Source organism: Puma concolor, chromosome B4 (assembly GCF_028749965.1).
Source record: "Puma concolor isolate L17-30 chromosome B4, mPumCon1.1.hap2, whole genome shotgun sequence".
NCBI classification, from domain to species: Eukaryota; Metazoa; Chordata; class Mammalia; order Carnivora; family Felidae; genus Puma; species Puma concolor.
Genome location: NC_141673.1, coordinates 25,996,368 through 26,011,323, shown reverse-complemented (window position 1 = coordinate 26,011,323; position 14,956 = coordinate 25,996,368). Strand labels below are relative to the sequence as shown.

General features: G+C 40.1%; 1 protein-coding gene across 1 annotated transcript in view; it reads right to left on the bottom strand.

Moving 5' to 3' along the window:
• Positions 1 to 5,509: 5,509 nt before the first annotated feature.
• Positions 5,510 to 14,956, bottom strand: part of NDUFA12 (NADH:ubiquinone oxidoreductase subunit A12) — a 31,612-nt gene continuing 22,165 nt past the window's right edge. The window contains exon 4 of the mRNA XM_025926743.2: positions 5,510 to 5,777. Within this exon, the coding sequence (XP_025782528.1) occupies positions 5,597 to 5,777 (181 nt within the window). The 3' untranslated portion in view covers positions 5,510 to 5,596. The remainder of the gene's footprint in view (positions 5,778 to 14,956) is intronic.

Sequence of the window (14,956 nt, the reverse complement as noted above, 5' to 3'; positions counted from 1 at the left end):
TTTTTTAATGTTTATTTATTTTTGAGAGGATGAGAGCGTGAGCAGGGGAGGGGCAGAGAGAGAGGGAGACACAGAATCTGAAGCCGTCTCCAGCCTCTGAGCAGTCAGCGCAGAGCCGGATGTGGGGTTTGAACTCACAAGCTTCAAGATCCATGACCTGAGCCGAAGTCGGATGCCCAGCCAACTGAGCCACCCAGGTGCCCCGGGAAACAACTTTTCTAAGGCCTGTTCTATCCCAACGGATTTGTTAAACAATCCACCACAGGTCCACTTCTGTCATTTCGTTATTTGCTTCAATCTTAGACATTGCCTTCCTGGAGCCAGAGCTGGCAAATGTGGCTTGATTACTGTGCACTTAGGATGCAACAGCATTTCGTACTAGTGCACAGCGGGGTATGGATTCCATTGCATGTGAGGAGAATATTATAGATGGGGTTTCTCCCCATGTAGGAGTGAGATTTAAAGCTGTGAAGCAGGCCTAGAGGTCTTTGCAGGCCGATCACACGAGTGACCACAAACCCTGAAAATAATTACCAGTCTTTCTGGAAATGCGGCACAACATCATGGCAATGAGTGTACTTTTTTCTTTCTCTTATAAAAATTGGTCGATGCGAGTTTTTTGGTTTCCTATTTGTAACTATTTGCATGCTCTGCTGTTATTCTCCACAAGGGTTTTTACCTCCTGAAATCACAGAATTAGCATGCTGTTCAAGGCTGCTGCTACTTAATTTCAGTTGTTATCTCTCCTGTAGCAAACTTATTAAATCTGATCAGTACTAGATTACTTTATTATGTCTATATGTATAGTGCCTTCACAGGTGTATTCAGTAAATGCTTAACACACAGAGTATTTACTGGAATTCTTTACTGGATTTACAGATTATTTACTGGGATAATTTTATTCATGCCTTTTCTCAAAAAGAAACAGTAAGTACTATGAAGAAGGTAAAGCCAGCAAATTTATATAACTGAAACTAAAATAATAGGATGTTTCACGGGAGCTCCTTTAGGTTAGGCAGACCCAGAACATCTTGTTGAGGTGATATTGGTAAACTGAGACATCAATGATAAAAAGGAGGAAGCAGTACAAAGATGCTACTGTTCCAGGCAGGAGGAAGAGCAAAGGCAAAGGCCCTGAGACCAGAGTGAACCTGGCTGTTTTCAGAATAGAAAGGCTGATGTGGCATACAAAATGGGTGATAGAGGGAGAATAGAGAAAGAGGAGGTCTGAGAAAGAGACGAGGGCACCTCATGAACACAAGCGGGGACTCCAGCTGACACGAGTTCATTGCCTCTCGTCTTTTCTGTGAAGAGAGTTTCTTGGCCAGGGGCACTCTCCTGTGTATGATGAAACAGAAGGCTTTTTTTTGTTTTTTGTTTTGAAGGTTTATTTACTTTGAGAGAGAGAGAGAGAGAGAGAGTGCACACATGCGTACGTGTGGGGGAGGGGCAGAGAGAGAGGGCGAGAATCCCAAGACTCTGAGCTAAGCACAGAGCCTGACATAGGACCTGAACTCACAAACTCTTGAGATCATGACCTGAACCGAAATCTCGAGTTGGTTGCTTAACCAGCTGAGCCACCCAGGCGTCCCAAACAGAAGGCTTTCTAAGCCAAAGAATGTTGGTGCTGACCCAGATATACCAGACAAGGAAAGCAGATCCTCATTTAGAGTAAGTGCCTATTTCCTTGGAAACAAATCAAGCTCCCTCCAAAATGGAAGCAGTCCAATGAAATGAACTTGCCGTGATGAGGCTGCTGGTCTTAGATGTGTGTTTTATGTTGGCTTTCCCCAGAAGCTGGCATACAGGCAAGGGTTTGTGCTCAGGAGGTGATCCCTATAAACACTTAGCTGCTTTGCTCTAATCTTCCTGGACTGTGGGTCCAATTCTGAAGGTGCATTTGCAAAGCTTGTCCCAAAACCTTCACACCGATTTTCAGTGTTGCTTTTTTCAAGTCTTTGACCATATAATCGGTGATTGGTTATGTAACCGGACTCAGATCATGTTTCCTTCAAGTCAAAGTACATGATACAAGGCATTGCTTGAAATCCTGCCTACTGAGTGAGATTTGCCTTCTGCTGTCCTTCGAGATAACTGCTCACAGGGGCTGTGGTATACCAGAGTATGCTTGCAGCTGGCAGTAAATATTGTTCCACAATACCTATAAGCCAGGCTTGACTTTCTGCATTCTCAATTAGCCAACAACTCTCCACAAGAGCAAAGGGACAGATCGGTAGCAGCAGGTGTGGGAATAGGGTGGCACAGAGTGGGAACAGAGTGGGGAGAATTCTGCTCCCACAAACTAGAAGTGCCTTCCTGGCCTGCTCTGTTACCATATGAGGTGACACAGTGCTATGGTAACTTAATCAGTAGGTGGATTAGAGCATACATGGTGTCCCATGGTCTCTAACATACCAGAACAAATGGAAGCTGTTTCTCAAAGGGAAAAGAGTAATCTTCCAAAATGGGGTCATGGCCTTGCTCCGCAGTCCTGTGGGCTTCCACTGTGACTCTTGCGGTTTCTGACTTCAGTGAGCATCCCGATCATCCCAATACTTGGAGAGCTGAGCAGCAGAGCTGCTTGGACTAAAGCCACCGAGAGAGACTATTTTTGCACTGCCAGGTTCTCAGGTCACCCGGTAAATAAATAAGTGCAAGACACCTGTGTGCTATACGCTGTCCCTAAAATCCAGGGCGCCACAAAGTACCATGCCTTTCTTAGTTGTAGCAATTTGTCCTTAACACTGGAGGGGCCATCTCAACATGTGCCAGGCTACTGAATCCCTGAGGATTTTACTAAGGAGTCAAGTCCCTACATTTCTGGAAGAATCAGATTCATCTTTTGGTATATGTGTGTCTCACCGAGGCTTTAGGGTTTCCGGTATTGTCTGTTCTGCATCAACACAGTAGACTAATGTAACATCTTATGGTTCGGTGAGGCATTATGTGTCCTTGTGTAGCAGATGGCTGGACTTGACATCCGTGGGACAGATTTATAAAGCTATTTCTGTCCCTGCCATGTAAAAGCAAACAGCTGCTGATGGATTCTACAAACCAAAATGGATAAAAATGCAGTGGTTAGACCCATAGTTACCTCTCCAATGCCAGAGGCTATATTAAGCTGCTCCAATAAAGAGACCATTTCAGGAACAGGAGCTACAGTTTAGATCATCTTAAGATTAGTTTTATCGTACAGCCCACTGTCATTCTCCAAGACGATCACTCTTAACTTACCAGTCAAATGGAAGTACACTGTCCCTTTGGGGATATGACAGGAATGATCCGCATCTTTCTACCCTCTGATGGTTGTACTGACGTTGCACCCCAAAGAGATTCTGCTTTTTCACTTATTCTGGCAGGAAAGGAACACACAATGGCTTCTCCTTGTCCTTCTGCCACTGGAGCACTTACTCCTCAGGGCAGAGACCTAATGCTGAGGTTCTGCAAAGGATGTCCAGCCCATCTACACTTAGGAACTGAGGAAATAAACCAAGGGATGGATGGGGTGAAGACAGAAGAGTTCATGTTCCGGTGAAATGAGGGTCCCATCTGCCTCCCGTGGTCTCTATTCTGACCAGTGAGTGGGCTATAGTGTTCTCTCTTCCCCCTAAAGTTGGGGCTAACTTGGAGCAAGTATCCGCGGATCCCTGAAAACTTTAGCTATTTCTCCATTCCAAGTATACATCACCTGAAGAAGCAGCTGAGCAGAAGGTTCATAGCACACATATCTACTATTAGGGCACGGCTCTTAAGTCGAGGGTTCTGGTCCTAAGAACTACCTCACGTCTAGGAGTTAAGGGAGAAACTGTGATCTTCTAGCTTGACTCAAGCGCTCCTCACCTAGATCTGTAAAGTTGTTTACACACACACACAAATCAGGTTAAGACCTAAGGTGGCTGCCTGGTGCTCTCCTACCGGGAAGCCCTAAGATTACTTAAACATAGCCAGAGATTGCTGCAGCTCAGGTCATTTCCTAATTATCACCTCTTTCTACCTTTCCCCTCCCCATAAGTACTACACCCATTTTTCTCTAACAGGTGAACTTCCAGCATATCTGATCCATAAAGAATAGCAGCCAGGACAGAATTTCTAATTGCTCACAAGTCTGATGTGTCCCTAATGGCATTAGAAAACAATGTTTTGGGCCCTGACGGAACAGTTAGTGAAGTGGCAGACGGACAGAGCGTAGGAAATCCAATCTAGCACAGGCCAGCTTTTAGTGTTTGGTTCTGCTCTTCATTAATCGGCAAACTGCCCAACACAGCACAATGAATACAGTATCTCCTGAGGGCACCAAATATAATCTGATCCAGCTAAGTAAGGGATATTGAACAGTGAGGCTGTGAGCAACCTCTGGTGTCTTATGATCGAGAACGTTTCAGAAGAATGTTTGGTGTATTGATTTCTTTAGCTTAGTAATTCACAACCTTGGCTGCAAATGGATTCATCAGGTGGGGGAACACTGTGGGGAATGTTAAAATATACTGGTGCCTGGATCCCAGCCTCAGAGATGATTTAGTAACTTGGATCTCTGTATTAAAAAAAACAAAACCAGAACCAAAACCACCCCAGGTAACCCTAATGTGTAGCCAATGACATTCTAACTTCTTCCAGATGTCCCTATATCAACAGTCAGTCCGTTCTATCCCTTCATTTTCATATAAGAACCCGAGGAGGTTAGCAAAGTCATGTAATTGCCCTGAGTTTTACTCAATGCCTGGAGTTGCGATTTGGGAATTGAGGTTCACTTTCTCCTGTAAGTTCTCCAGTGCTCTTGCAAGCAACCATCTGGTTTCAAATTCCTAGCATTTTTCTCCTCTCACCGTTAAATTGTTCTGTGGTGGCTGCTAACCAATATCCAAAGGCCTTCTCAGGGAGCTCATGAAAACTGGTGACTAAAGGCAATAATCTGATAGGCTGTCTGATCACCGAAGCTGCTAGCTTTCCATCCAGAATACAGAAGGGTGTTGCACTGCCTTTCCTAGTACCCAGATACGACCAATTCCGAAGATTCCACATTTCCCTGAAGGTCTTTTGTCTACAGCCCATTCTCTGGAACCAATCTGGATATTAGCTAAAGTTCTTTTATTTGCAAACAACAAGAAAAATCAATGATCCCAGTTAGCTTAAGGAAATCAGAATATATTGGAATGGATCCTGTGATAGTTCACAGGTCCAAATAAACAGTGAAAGAACCAAAACTCAGGAAATAGGAAATCCCTGATAACCTTCCCCTTAGAGAGCTACCATCAAAGCCATTCAGCTCTGGTGACTCAGCCTGTGTCCCACCATGTTTCAGATTCCCACAATAAAGTCTGTTGGACTCAGCTCAGCTTTAGGCCTTCCCGTCGGTCAACTATGTGAGGCAATGTCCTGAAGCACAGCCATGCCCGCGGCAGCAAGGAGGGAATACACCCCAACAGAGGTCTACTTCAATTACACATGTTTGTAAGCTTCTATTTTGCAGTTCATAAATGACAAAGGTAAGGGCAAAAAGGCATAAAAGACATTGCTTAATCAAACAATTTTAATCAGTAAAAGTGCAATTACATGAAGAGCCCCATATTATACATGTTTAAATTATTTTCCATCGTCTTTACTTGTAAGGTGTTGAAGGTGGGACCCACTCTTGAATCTTCTTTCTAGTGGTAGAATAAGGTACATATTGTTCTGGAGTGCCACTCACATTGAACTTATGGTTTGTCCAAATGAATTTACGAGCGGTAGGTGGTTTTGTTGTTGGAGGATCATCAGTCATAGAGTGAAGCCAACGATGCCTTAAAGAGGAAAAGAAAGACAGTTATGAAGAGGCAGGATGGTGTGGTGGCAGGCGAGCTAAGCGGGCAGCTCTGGGGCTATTCTGTGGCTTGAGCTCAAATCTCAGCTCCCTCACTTACTAGCTGCACTTCTATGCCTTAGCTTTTTCAACTGAGCATCCTGACTTCTGAAAGATAGCATAAGGATGAAATGAGATAATACACATAAAGGCCCTAGAAAAATTCCTGTTCACAGTAGGTACTCAAAAGATGTTAGCTATTGCTTTTATTGTTACTATATTTCATCGTATCTACGACACTATCAATTTTCAAATATACACCATTTTATATGTTATCTCTAAGAAAAACATGCTGCCGATTAACTCATGATACTATTGATTATAATATGTACCCTAATTTTAGAGGTAAAAATGTATTTCAGAATTGATGAAATACAGCACTGCTATTAGATGCTAGAGGCTGATCTGGAGTTTCGGTATGCTCAGGCTGCTCTGGCTGATGAAGCTCTAATTTAAAACTGAGAGGCTCTTGCTGAAGAAGAGATCTCTGCAAGCACCTTAAATTCAAGCTTCAGATGAATGCTACAGAACATACAATTTGTTATATTAAAAACATTAAATCACAGCCTAAAGTTCACAAGTATTTCAATTTTTAAGTGTTTAACAATTTAAAGGAAGCTGGGTGCATGGAGTAGAAAGGAAAAAGACAGTGAAGCTGTCGCTAAGGGCAGAAAAAGCAGGGATCAAAGGCCAAGGGACAAATAGAAGAACTGAGCAGGAAGCCACACTGAGTTTATATGGGACAGGAAGTGGAAAGAGGATTCGTACCAGATTCCCCAAAGCTGGAAGCTCACAAGAAAGGATGATGTTATGGGAAAAGGGAATGAGGGGAGGGAACAGGCAGAGAAAGGCAGCTCCAAGAAAAAAAAAAAAGGAAGGGGGCATTTCCTAGCTATAGAGAAAAGGACAAGTAGAGGAGGTTTCAGTAAAATAAGACTACATTAATGAGAAAAGTTTATGATGCTACTTATGTTTAAGAATATGTTAGTAGTAATTGATAGATATAGCTAGGTATTGGCTAAAACCAAAAAGAGAGGAGATAAATTATTATTACTATTGCTTTATTTGTGTCTAAAGACATTGTATCATGATCAGCTAACACAATAAAGAATGAAGACATCTGTACACACTGCGTTGGTGTCTCTCTCACATCCTCCAACAGAAACTGGGGATTAGGGAAAATGACGTGGACCAGTAAACTGTGACTATGAACATGAGCCCCAACTGAGATGCTGGCAGGCAGTGAGACAGGCTCTACTAGCCACTCAAAGGAGGGATTAGTTGTCAAAACTAAGGCTGATACTTGTCAAGGGGCTTTATGTAAGCTTAAGGCACAACAGAAATATTTAACTTTTACCTTGCTGAGGCAGCTTAAGTAACTAATTTATGTGAACAAAATAACAGAAAAATTTTATTTAAATAATTGCTGTCAAGACTCTTGAAGGTTAAAATGATATTTAAGAAAACAGAGTCCAAATCTGATATATGTCTATCCAGTTACTTAAATGAGGGACTGAAGATCTCAGGGAGAAATAGAAAATGCTCAAGAAAACTAAAAAATATTTTTACCATAATACATAAAATCTGAAAATGTTTATCCAGCAAGGCTACAGGCAAGAATCAAGGAATGAGTGAGCAACAATTTATTCTCATGATGGCAGTATAAAGAGCTATAAGAAACAAGAAAATGTTTATAATCTGCTAGATTGATGTAACCTTTCTGTTGTTGTTGGTATAGTATTATTAAATAAAGGCTAAATAAGTCATACCTTCTAGATTTCCACACCAGTTTTTGCAAAGCAGATTTTCAGCTGGGTCATTAAATTTTTTTTAGTATTTGTTTGTTCATGCATTCATTTTTTAGAGAAAGAGAGAGAGCACACAAGTGAGGGAGAGGGGGAGAGGCAGACAGAATCCTAAGCAGACTGTGCTGTCAGCACAGAGCCAGACGCGAGGCTCGAACTCCTGAAACGTGAGATCATGACCTGAGCCAAAATCAAGAGTCAGACACTCAACTGACTAAGCCACCCAGGCATTAAATAATGGTTTTTTTTAATGGATATGAAAGACTAAAGAAAAACATGATTGTTTTTTGAGGTAAAAATGTTCATCATACTAAAACTAGTATTCTTTCCCACTTTAGTTTATGAAGCATATCCACACATACCATTCAGTTACTTACTTCATGCTAATCTAAGTATCTCATATTTCAAAACTGAGTAAACAGAATTGAAATGACTTTCCCAAGGTCCCAAAGCACATATGCCACCAAGCTGAGGCTTGAACACAGCTTCTCAATGGTTGAAGAGAACCTTCTGGTCAAGAGACTTAAATTACAATCAAGAGATGAAATAGGGTTAGGATTATGATAGCATCTAAGTATCTGCCAAAATCCTGAGAGCTATCTAAATAACCCCAGGATGGGAATGATAAATCTAACATGTAAAAGACAAAAATAGTTCATCACAAGATAGCCAACTCAAACCTTGTTGGCTCAGTAACTGTTATTTCTAAATGCAAGCTGAATCAAAATCCCAACGGAGTTTGACAATTATATTTCTATGGATCAGCTGAAAGCCTACCCAAGAAAATTTTGAAAACCCCTAACAATCAGGAAGAATGGCATTATCAGACATTAAAGGTTGCAAACGTTAGAATGGTATAAAAACTGGTAAAAAAGAACAATAATATGGAATAAAATTCTCCAAACAGACTAAAGTATATATAAGGTAAGGCTGGCATTTCAAATTATTGGGGCAACTAAATATTTTTCAACAAATTATGCTAGAACAATGAATTTTGTTGAAAAGAAATCAAGTTAGATTTCCCTAGGCATACATCAAAATAGATTCCAGACAGATTAATAATGCTCAGATACAACATGAGTGAATATTTATATTCATAAAATATTGATATCTATAGAATGTGAAGAACCATTTCTAAGATTAACATTAAAAGCAAAAAGGCATAAAGAAAAAGTGTTAATTCTACTACATAAAAACTGAAATGTCTACATCAAACAAGATTAAAGGATAAAACAAATAGGGAAATATTTGTCATATACAGAAAAGTAGTTCACCTATCATTACAAATCAGAAAGAAAAAGTCAAATGTCCACAGGAAAAATGGACGAAAGCCATTAAAGGATGAATCATAAAAAAGTAAAAATGGCAAACACAAAAAGCTCAATCAAGGCAATGCAAAATAAAGTCAGATATAGTTATATTTTTATTTGCTGAACTGGCAAAGATTTTAAAAAGTAGTAATACCCAACACTGATGAAATTATAGAGACTAACACTCACATACAACTGAATGTATATACACTAAGAATATAAATCGAGGGCAATTTGGCAAGAAGTACCGAACACTTTCAAAACATGTTCATTCATGGATGCAACAATTTTACCCACAGAAATGTGCCTTAAGGAAATGGAGACATGTGGGTAAATGTTTAAGAACAAGGTCACTGACCACAGCTTTATTTATATTAGTGAAAAAAATGGAAAGAATAAAACCAAGAATGAAATGGAATACTTAAATAATTCATGACATAGGGGTGCCTGGGTGGCTCAGTCAGTTGAGCATCCGACTTCGGCTCAGGTCACGATCTCACAGTTCCTGAGTTCGAGCCTTGCATCGGGTTCTGTGCTGACAGCTCAGAGCCTGGAGCCTGCTTCGGATTCTGTATCCCCCTCTCTCTCAGCCCCACCCCTACTTGTGCTCTGTCTCTGTCTTTTAAAAATGAATAAACATAAAAAAAAAATTTTTTTTAAATAATTCATGACATATACATGACAAAAGACTAAAACATCATTAAAAATTGTATTACAGAGAATATTTTATGACTTTGAGAAAATGTTCACCATATGTTAAGTTTAAATGGCAGATTATTCACTTAATTTATTTAACAGTATTTACATAGCATTTATAAGTCATGGATACCATTCTAAATACTTTAAAAAAAAATTTTTTTTTTAACGTTTTATTTATTTTTGAGACAGGGAGAGACAGATGATGAACAGGGGAGGGTCAGAGAGAGGGAGACATAGAATCTGAAACAGGCTCCAGGTTCTAAGCTGTCAGCACAGAGCCTGATGCGGGGCCCGAACTCACGGACCGTGAGATCATGACCTGAGCCAAAGTCAGCCGCTCAACCGACTGAGCCACCCAGGTGCCCCTCTAAATACTTTACAAATATTAACTCCTTTAATCCTTATAACAACTCTATGAGATAGATATTATTATCCCAATTTAATAAATGAGGAAACTGGGGTACATTATTAAAAACTTGCCCAAGGTAGTAGGGCTAGAATTTAAACCCAGGCTACCTCTTCAAAAGGCCTACTTAACATTAAAAACAAAAACAAAAGGATTTGTATGAATAGAAAAAGAGATCAGAAGAATATATATCAAAATGTTGAGATGCCTGGGTGGCTCAGTCGGTTAAGCTCCAACTCTTGATTTCAACTCAGGTCATGATCTCATGGTTCATGAGCTTGAATCCTGTGTCAGGCTCTGTGCTGACAATGTGGAGCCTGCTTGGGATTCTCTCTTTCCCTCTCTCTCTTTGCCCCTCCCCCATTCATGCTCACTCACTCTGTCTCTCAAAATAAATACTTTAAAAAATATGTCAAAATGTTAACAGTGATTTGTCTGTGTGAATGGTTTGTCTGTGTGATAGGATAATAGGTTATTTTTGTTTCCTTTGTTACTTTCTGAATTTCCTATAATGAACATGTACTACTTTATAAGAAGAAATTAAGCTATTAAAAAGAAAAATCCTTCTTCTAATTCAGACCAATTATAGGCAGTTTTAAAATCTTCCCCTAGTCATTTGTCTTTTACTTTGAGACCATAAATAGGTCCTGTCCATTTCTAATCTAACTCCATTTCATACCACTTAAGCCACCATTTCTTTTGTTAAAAAATCACTCAATCTAGGGGCACTTGGGTGGCTCGGTTGGTTAAACATCCAACTTCAGCTCAGGTTATGATCTCACGTTTCGTGGATTCAAGCTCCACATCCAGGTCTGTGATGACAGCTCAGAGCCTGGAGCCTGCTTCACATTCTGTGTCCCCTTCTCTCTCTCTGCTCCTTCCCACTCGCACTTTGTCTCTCTCTCCCCCTCAAAAATAATAAACATTAAAAAAAAAATTTTTTTTAATCACTCAATCTAAAGTATTCCCAGATGTTTCAGTGGCAGACAGACTTTCTCTCAGTCTACCTTAATGGAATTTTTTTCTAAGCCAACTCCATCATGCAAAGTCATTCACTGAAATTACATGGAAAAAGTTCAAATAATGAACTTTTAATCTAGAAACCTCAAATTTTCTACATGAGACTATCTCTAGCATGTACTATATACACTGACAACCTTTGAACACAATAAAGATTTATTCTGGAAACTGAAATTAAGAGCAGTTCCTTCTGCCCCAAGACTAATAGGTAGTTTATTTCCTTATTTCCAGCTATGAAAATTGCCAACAACCCATCTTTGAAAAATGTTAGAATCACCAAAAACCATAAAATCCCTAGGAATAAATAAAACCAGGAAGGTGAAAAATCTATACACTGAAAACTACTGAAAGCTTATGAAAGAAATTGAGTAAGACACAAAAAAATGGAAAAAAGATTCCATGCTCCTGGATAGGAAGAACAAATATTGTTAAAATGTTGATACTACCCAAAGCGATTTACATATTCAATGCAATCCCTATCAAAATAACACCAGCATTCTTCACAGAGCTAGAACAATCCTAAAATTTGTATGGAACCAGAAAAGACCCCAAATAGTCAAAGCAATCTTGAAAAACAAAACCAAAGCAGGAGGCATCACAATCCCATAATTCAAGCTATACTACAAAGCTGTAATCATCAAGATGGTATAGAACTGGCACAAAAACAGACACTCAGATCATTGGAACAGAATAGAGAACTCAGAAATGGACCCACAAATGTATGGCCAACTAATCTTTGACAAAGCAGGAAAGAATATCCAATGGAAAAAGACAGTCTCTTCAGCAAGTGATGCTGGGAAAACTGGACAGCAACATACAGAAAAATGAATCTGGACCACTTTCTTACACCATACACAAAAATAAACTCAAAATGGATTAAAGACCTCAATGTAAGACAGGAAGCCATCAAAATCCTCAAGGAGAAAGCAGGCAAAAACCTCTTTGATCTTGGCCGCAGCAACTTCTTACTCAACACGTCTCTGGAGGCAAGGGAAACAAAAGCAAAAATGAAGTACTGGGACCTCATCAAAATAAAAAGCTTCTGTACAGTGAAGGAAACAATCAGCAAAACTAAAAGGCAACCGACGGAATGGGAGAAGATAGTTGCAAACGATATATCAGATAAAGGCTTAGTATCTAAAATCTATAAAGAACTTATCCAGCTCAACACCCAAAACACAAATAATCCAGTGAAGAAATGGGCAAAAGACATGAATAGACACTTCTCCAAAGACATCCAGATGGCCAACCGACACATGAAAAATGCTCCACATCACTCATCACCAGGGAAATACAAATCAAAAACACAATGAGATACCACCTCACACCTGTCAGAAGGGCTGACATTAACAACTCAGGCAATGACAGATGTTGGCGAAGATGCAGAGAAGATCTCTTTTGCATTGGTGGTGGGAATGCAAGCTGGTGCAGCCCCTCTGGAAAACAGTACGGAGGTTCCTCAAACAATTAAAAATAGAACTACCCTATGACCCAGCAATTGCACTACTAGGTATTTATCCAAGGGACACAGGTATGCTGTTTCTAAGGGACACATGCACCCCAATGTTTATAGCAGCACTGTCAACAATAGCCAAAGTATGGGAAGAGCCCAAGTGTCCATCGATGGATGAATGGATAAAGAAGATGTGGTATGGGGCGCCAGGGTGGCGCAGTCGGTTAAGCGTCCGACTTCAGCCAGGTCACGATCTCGCGGTCCGTGAGTTCGAGCCCCGCATCAGGCTCTGGGCTGATGGCTCAGAGCCTGGAGCCTGTTTCCGATTCTGTGTCTCCCGCTCTCTCTGCTCCTCCCCCGTTCATGCTCTGTCTCTCTCTGTCCCAAAAATAAATAAACGTTGAAAAAAAAAAAAAAATTAAAAAAAAAAAAAAATTAAAAAAAAAAAAAAAAAGAAGATGTGGTATACACACAAACACACACACACACACACACACACACACACACACACACACACACACAATGGAGTATTATTCGGCAATCAAAAAGAATGAAATCTTGCCATTTGCAACTAACTATGTGGATGGAACTAGAGGGTATTATGCTAAGCAAAATTAGAGAAAGATAAATATCATATGACTTCACTCATATGAGGACTTTAAGATACAAAACAGATGAACATAAGGGAAGGGAGGCAAAAATAATATAAAAACAGGGAGGGGTACAAAACATAAGAGAGTCTTAAATACTGAGAACAAACAGAGGGTTATTGGAGGGGTTGTGGGAGGGGGATGGGCTAAATGGGTAAGTGGCATTAAGGAATCTATTCCTGAAATCATTGTTGCACTATATGATAACTTGGATGTAAATTAAAAAAATAAATTAAATTTAAAAAAAAGTGAGAATTGACCTTAAATGAAGCACTGAATAGTAAGTGAAATGTATTCAACAAAAGCTGAACTTTAAAAATCAAAATCTTGTCTTCTGCATATAATTAATACACTTTGACAGAGAAATGTTATAGAGTAACATTCTGTAACACAGGAAAATCTACCTAAGCAGGCAGTCTGCAGTTCTTAGAGCACAGTGGCTTAATATTCTGATTTTCTGGAGCAGAAAATAAAACACTAGGAAGGATCTGTTTTGAAAAGAATCTCGCAGCACAGTGTACTGAATAACACTCATTTTGGTTCAGGTCAAGTAGTATTTTACACAACACCCCTGACCCGAAAGAGGCTGGATTAAGCAGATGTACCCAAAGGAAGACATCCTCTGCTGCTGATAGCTGGCAACTTATTCAGGGGAATATTTTTAAAAGACTGTAACAAAACAAATGATTCAGTGGGAAAAGGTATTAGAAAGGACAGGTTGGGGCACCTGGGTGGCTCAGTTGGTTAAGTGTCTGTCTCTTGATTTTTGGCTCAGATCATGATCTCATGGTTTGTGAGTTCGAGCCCTGCATCAGGCTCCACACTTACAGTGCAACAGCCTGCTTGGGATTCTCTCTCCCTTTATCTCTGCCTCTCCCCTAATCACCTGCAGGCTCATGCAAAGACAGGTTAAAGTCAGAATAGAATTCATATGTAAATCTACCTTCAAATTCAAATATAAGTTGTAAAAGAAGTGACAGACGTAGCATTTCTGGATCAACTAGAAGAAGCAAAGACAATTACTGTATTCAAATTACAAAATTAGGAAACAACCAACAAAACTAAAAGGCAACCAACGGAATGGGAAAAGATATTTGCAAATGACATATCGGACAAAGGGCTAGTATCCAAAATCTATAAAGAGCTCACCAAACTCCACACCCAAAAAGCAAATAACCCAGTGAAGAAATGGGCAGAAAACATGAATAGACACTTCTCTAAAGAAGACATCCGGATGGCCAACAGGCACATGAAAAGATGTTCAGCGTCGCTCCTTATCAGGGAAATACAAATCAAAACCACACTCAGGTATCACCTCACGCCAGTCAGAGTGGCCAAAATGAACAAATCAGGAGACTATAGATGCTGGCGAGGATGTGGAGAAACGGGAACCCTCTTGCACTGTTGGTGGGAATGCAAATTGGTGCAGCCGCTCTGGAAAGCAGTGTGGAGGTTCCTCAGAAAATTAAAAATAGACCTACCCTATGACCCAGCAATAGCACTGCTAGGAATTTACCCAAGGGACACAGGAGTACTGATGCATAGGGGCACTTGTACCCCAATGTTCATAGCAGTACTCTCAACAATAGCCAAATTTTGGAAAGAGCCTAAATGTCCATCAACTGATGAATGGATAAAGAAATTGTGGTTTATATACACAATGGAATACTATGTGGCAATGAGAAAAAATGAAATATGGCCTTTTGTAGCAACGTGGATGGAACTGGAGAGTGTGATGCTAAGTGAAATAAGCCATACAGAGAAAGACAGATACCAT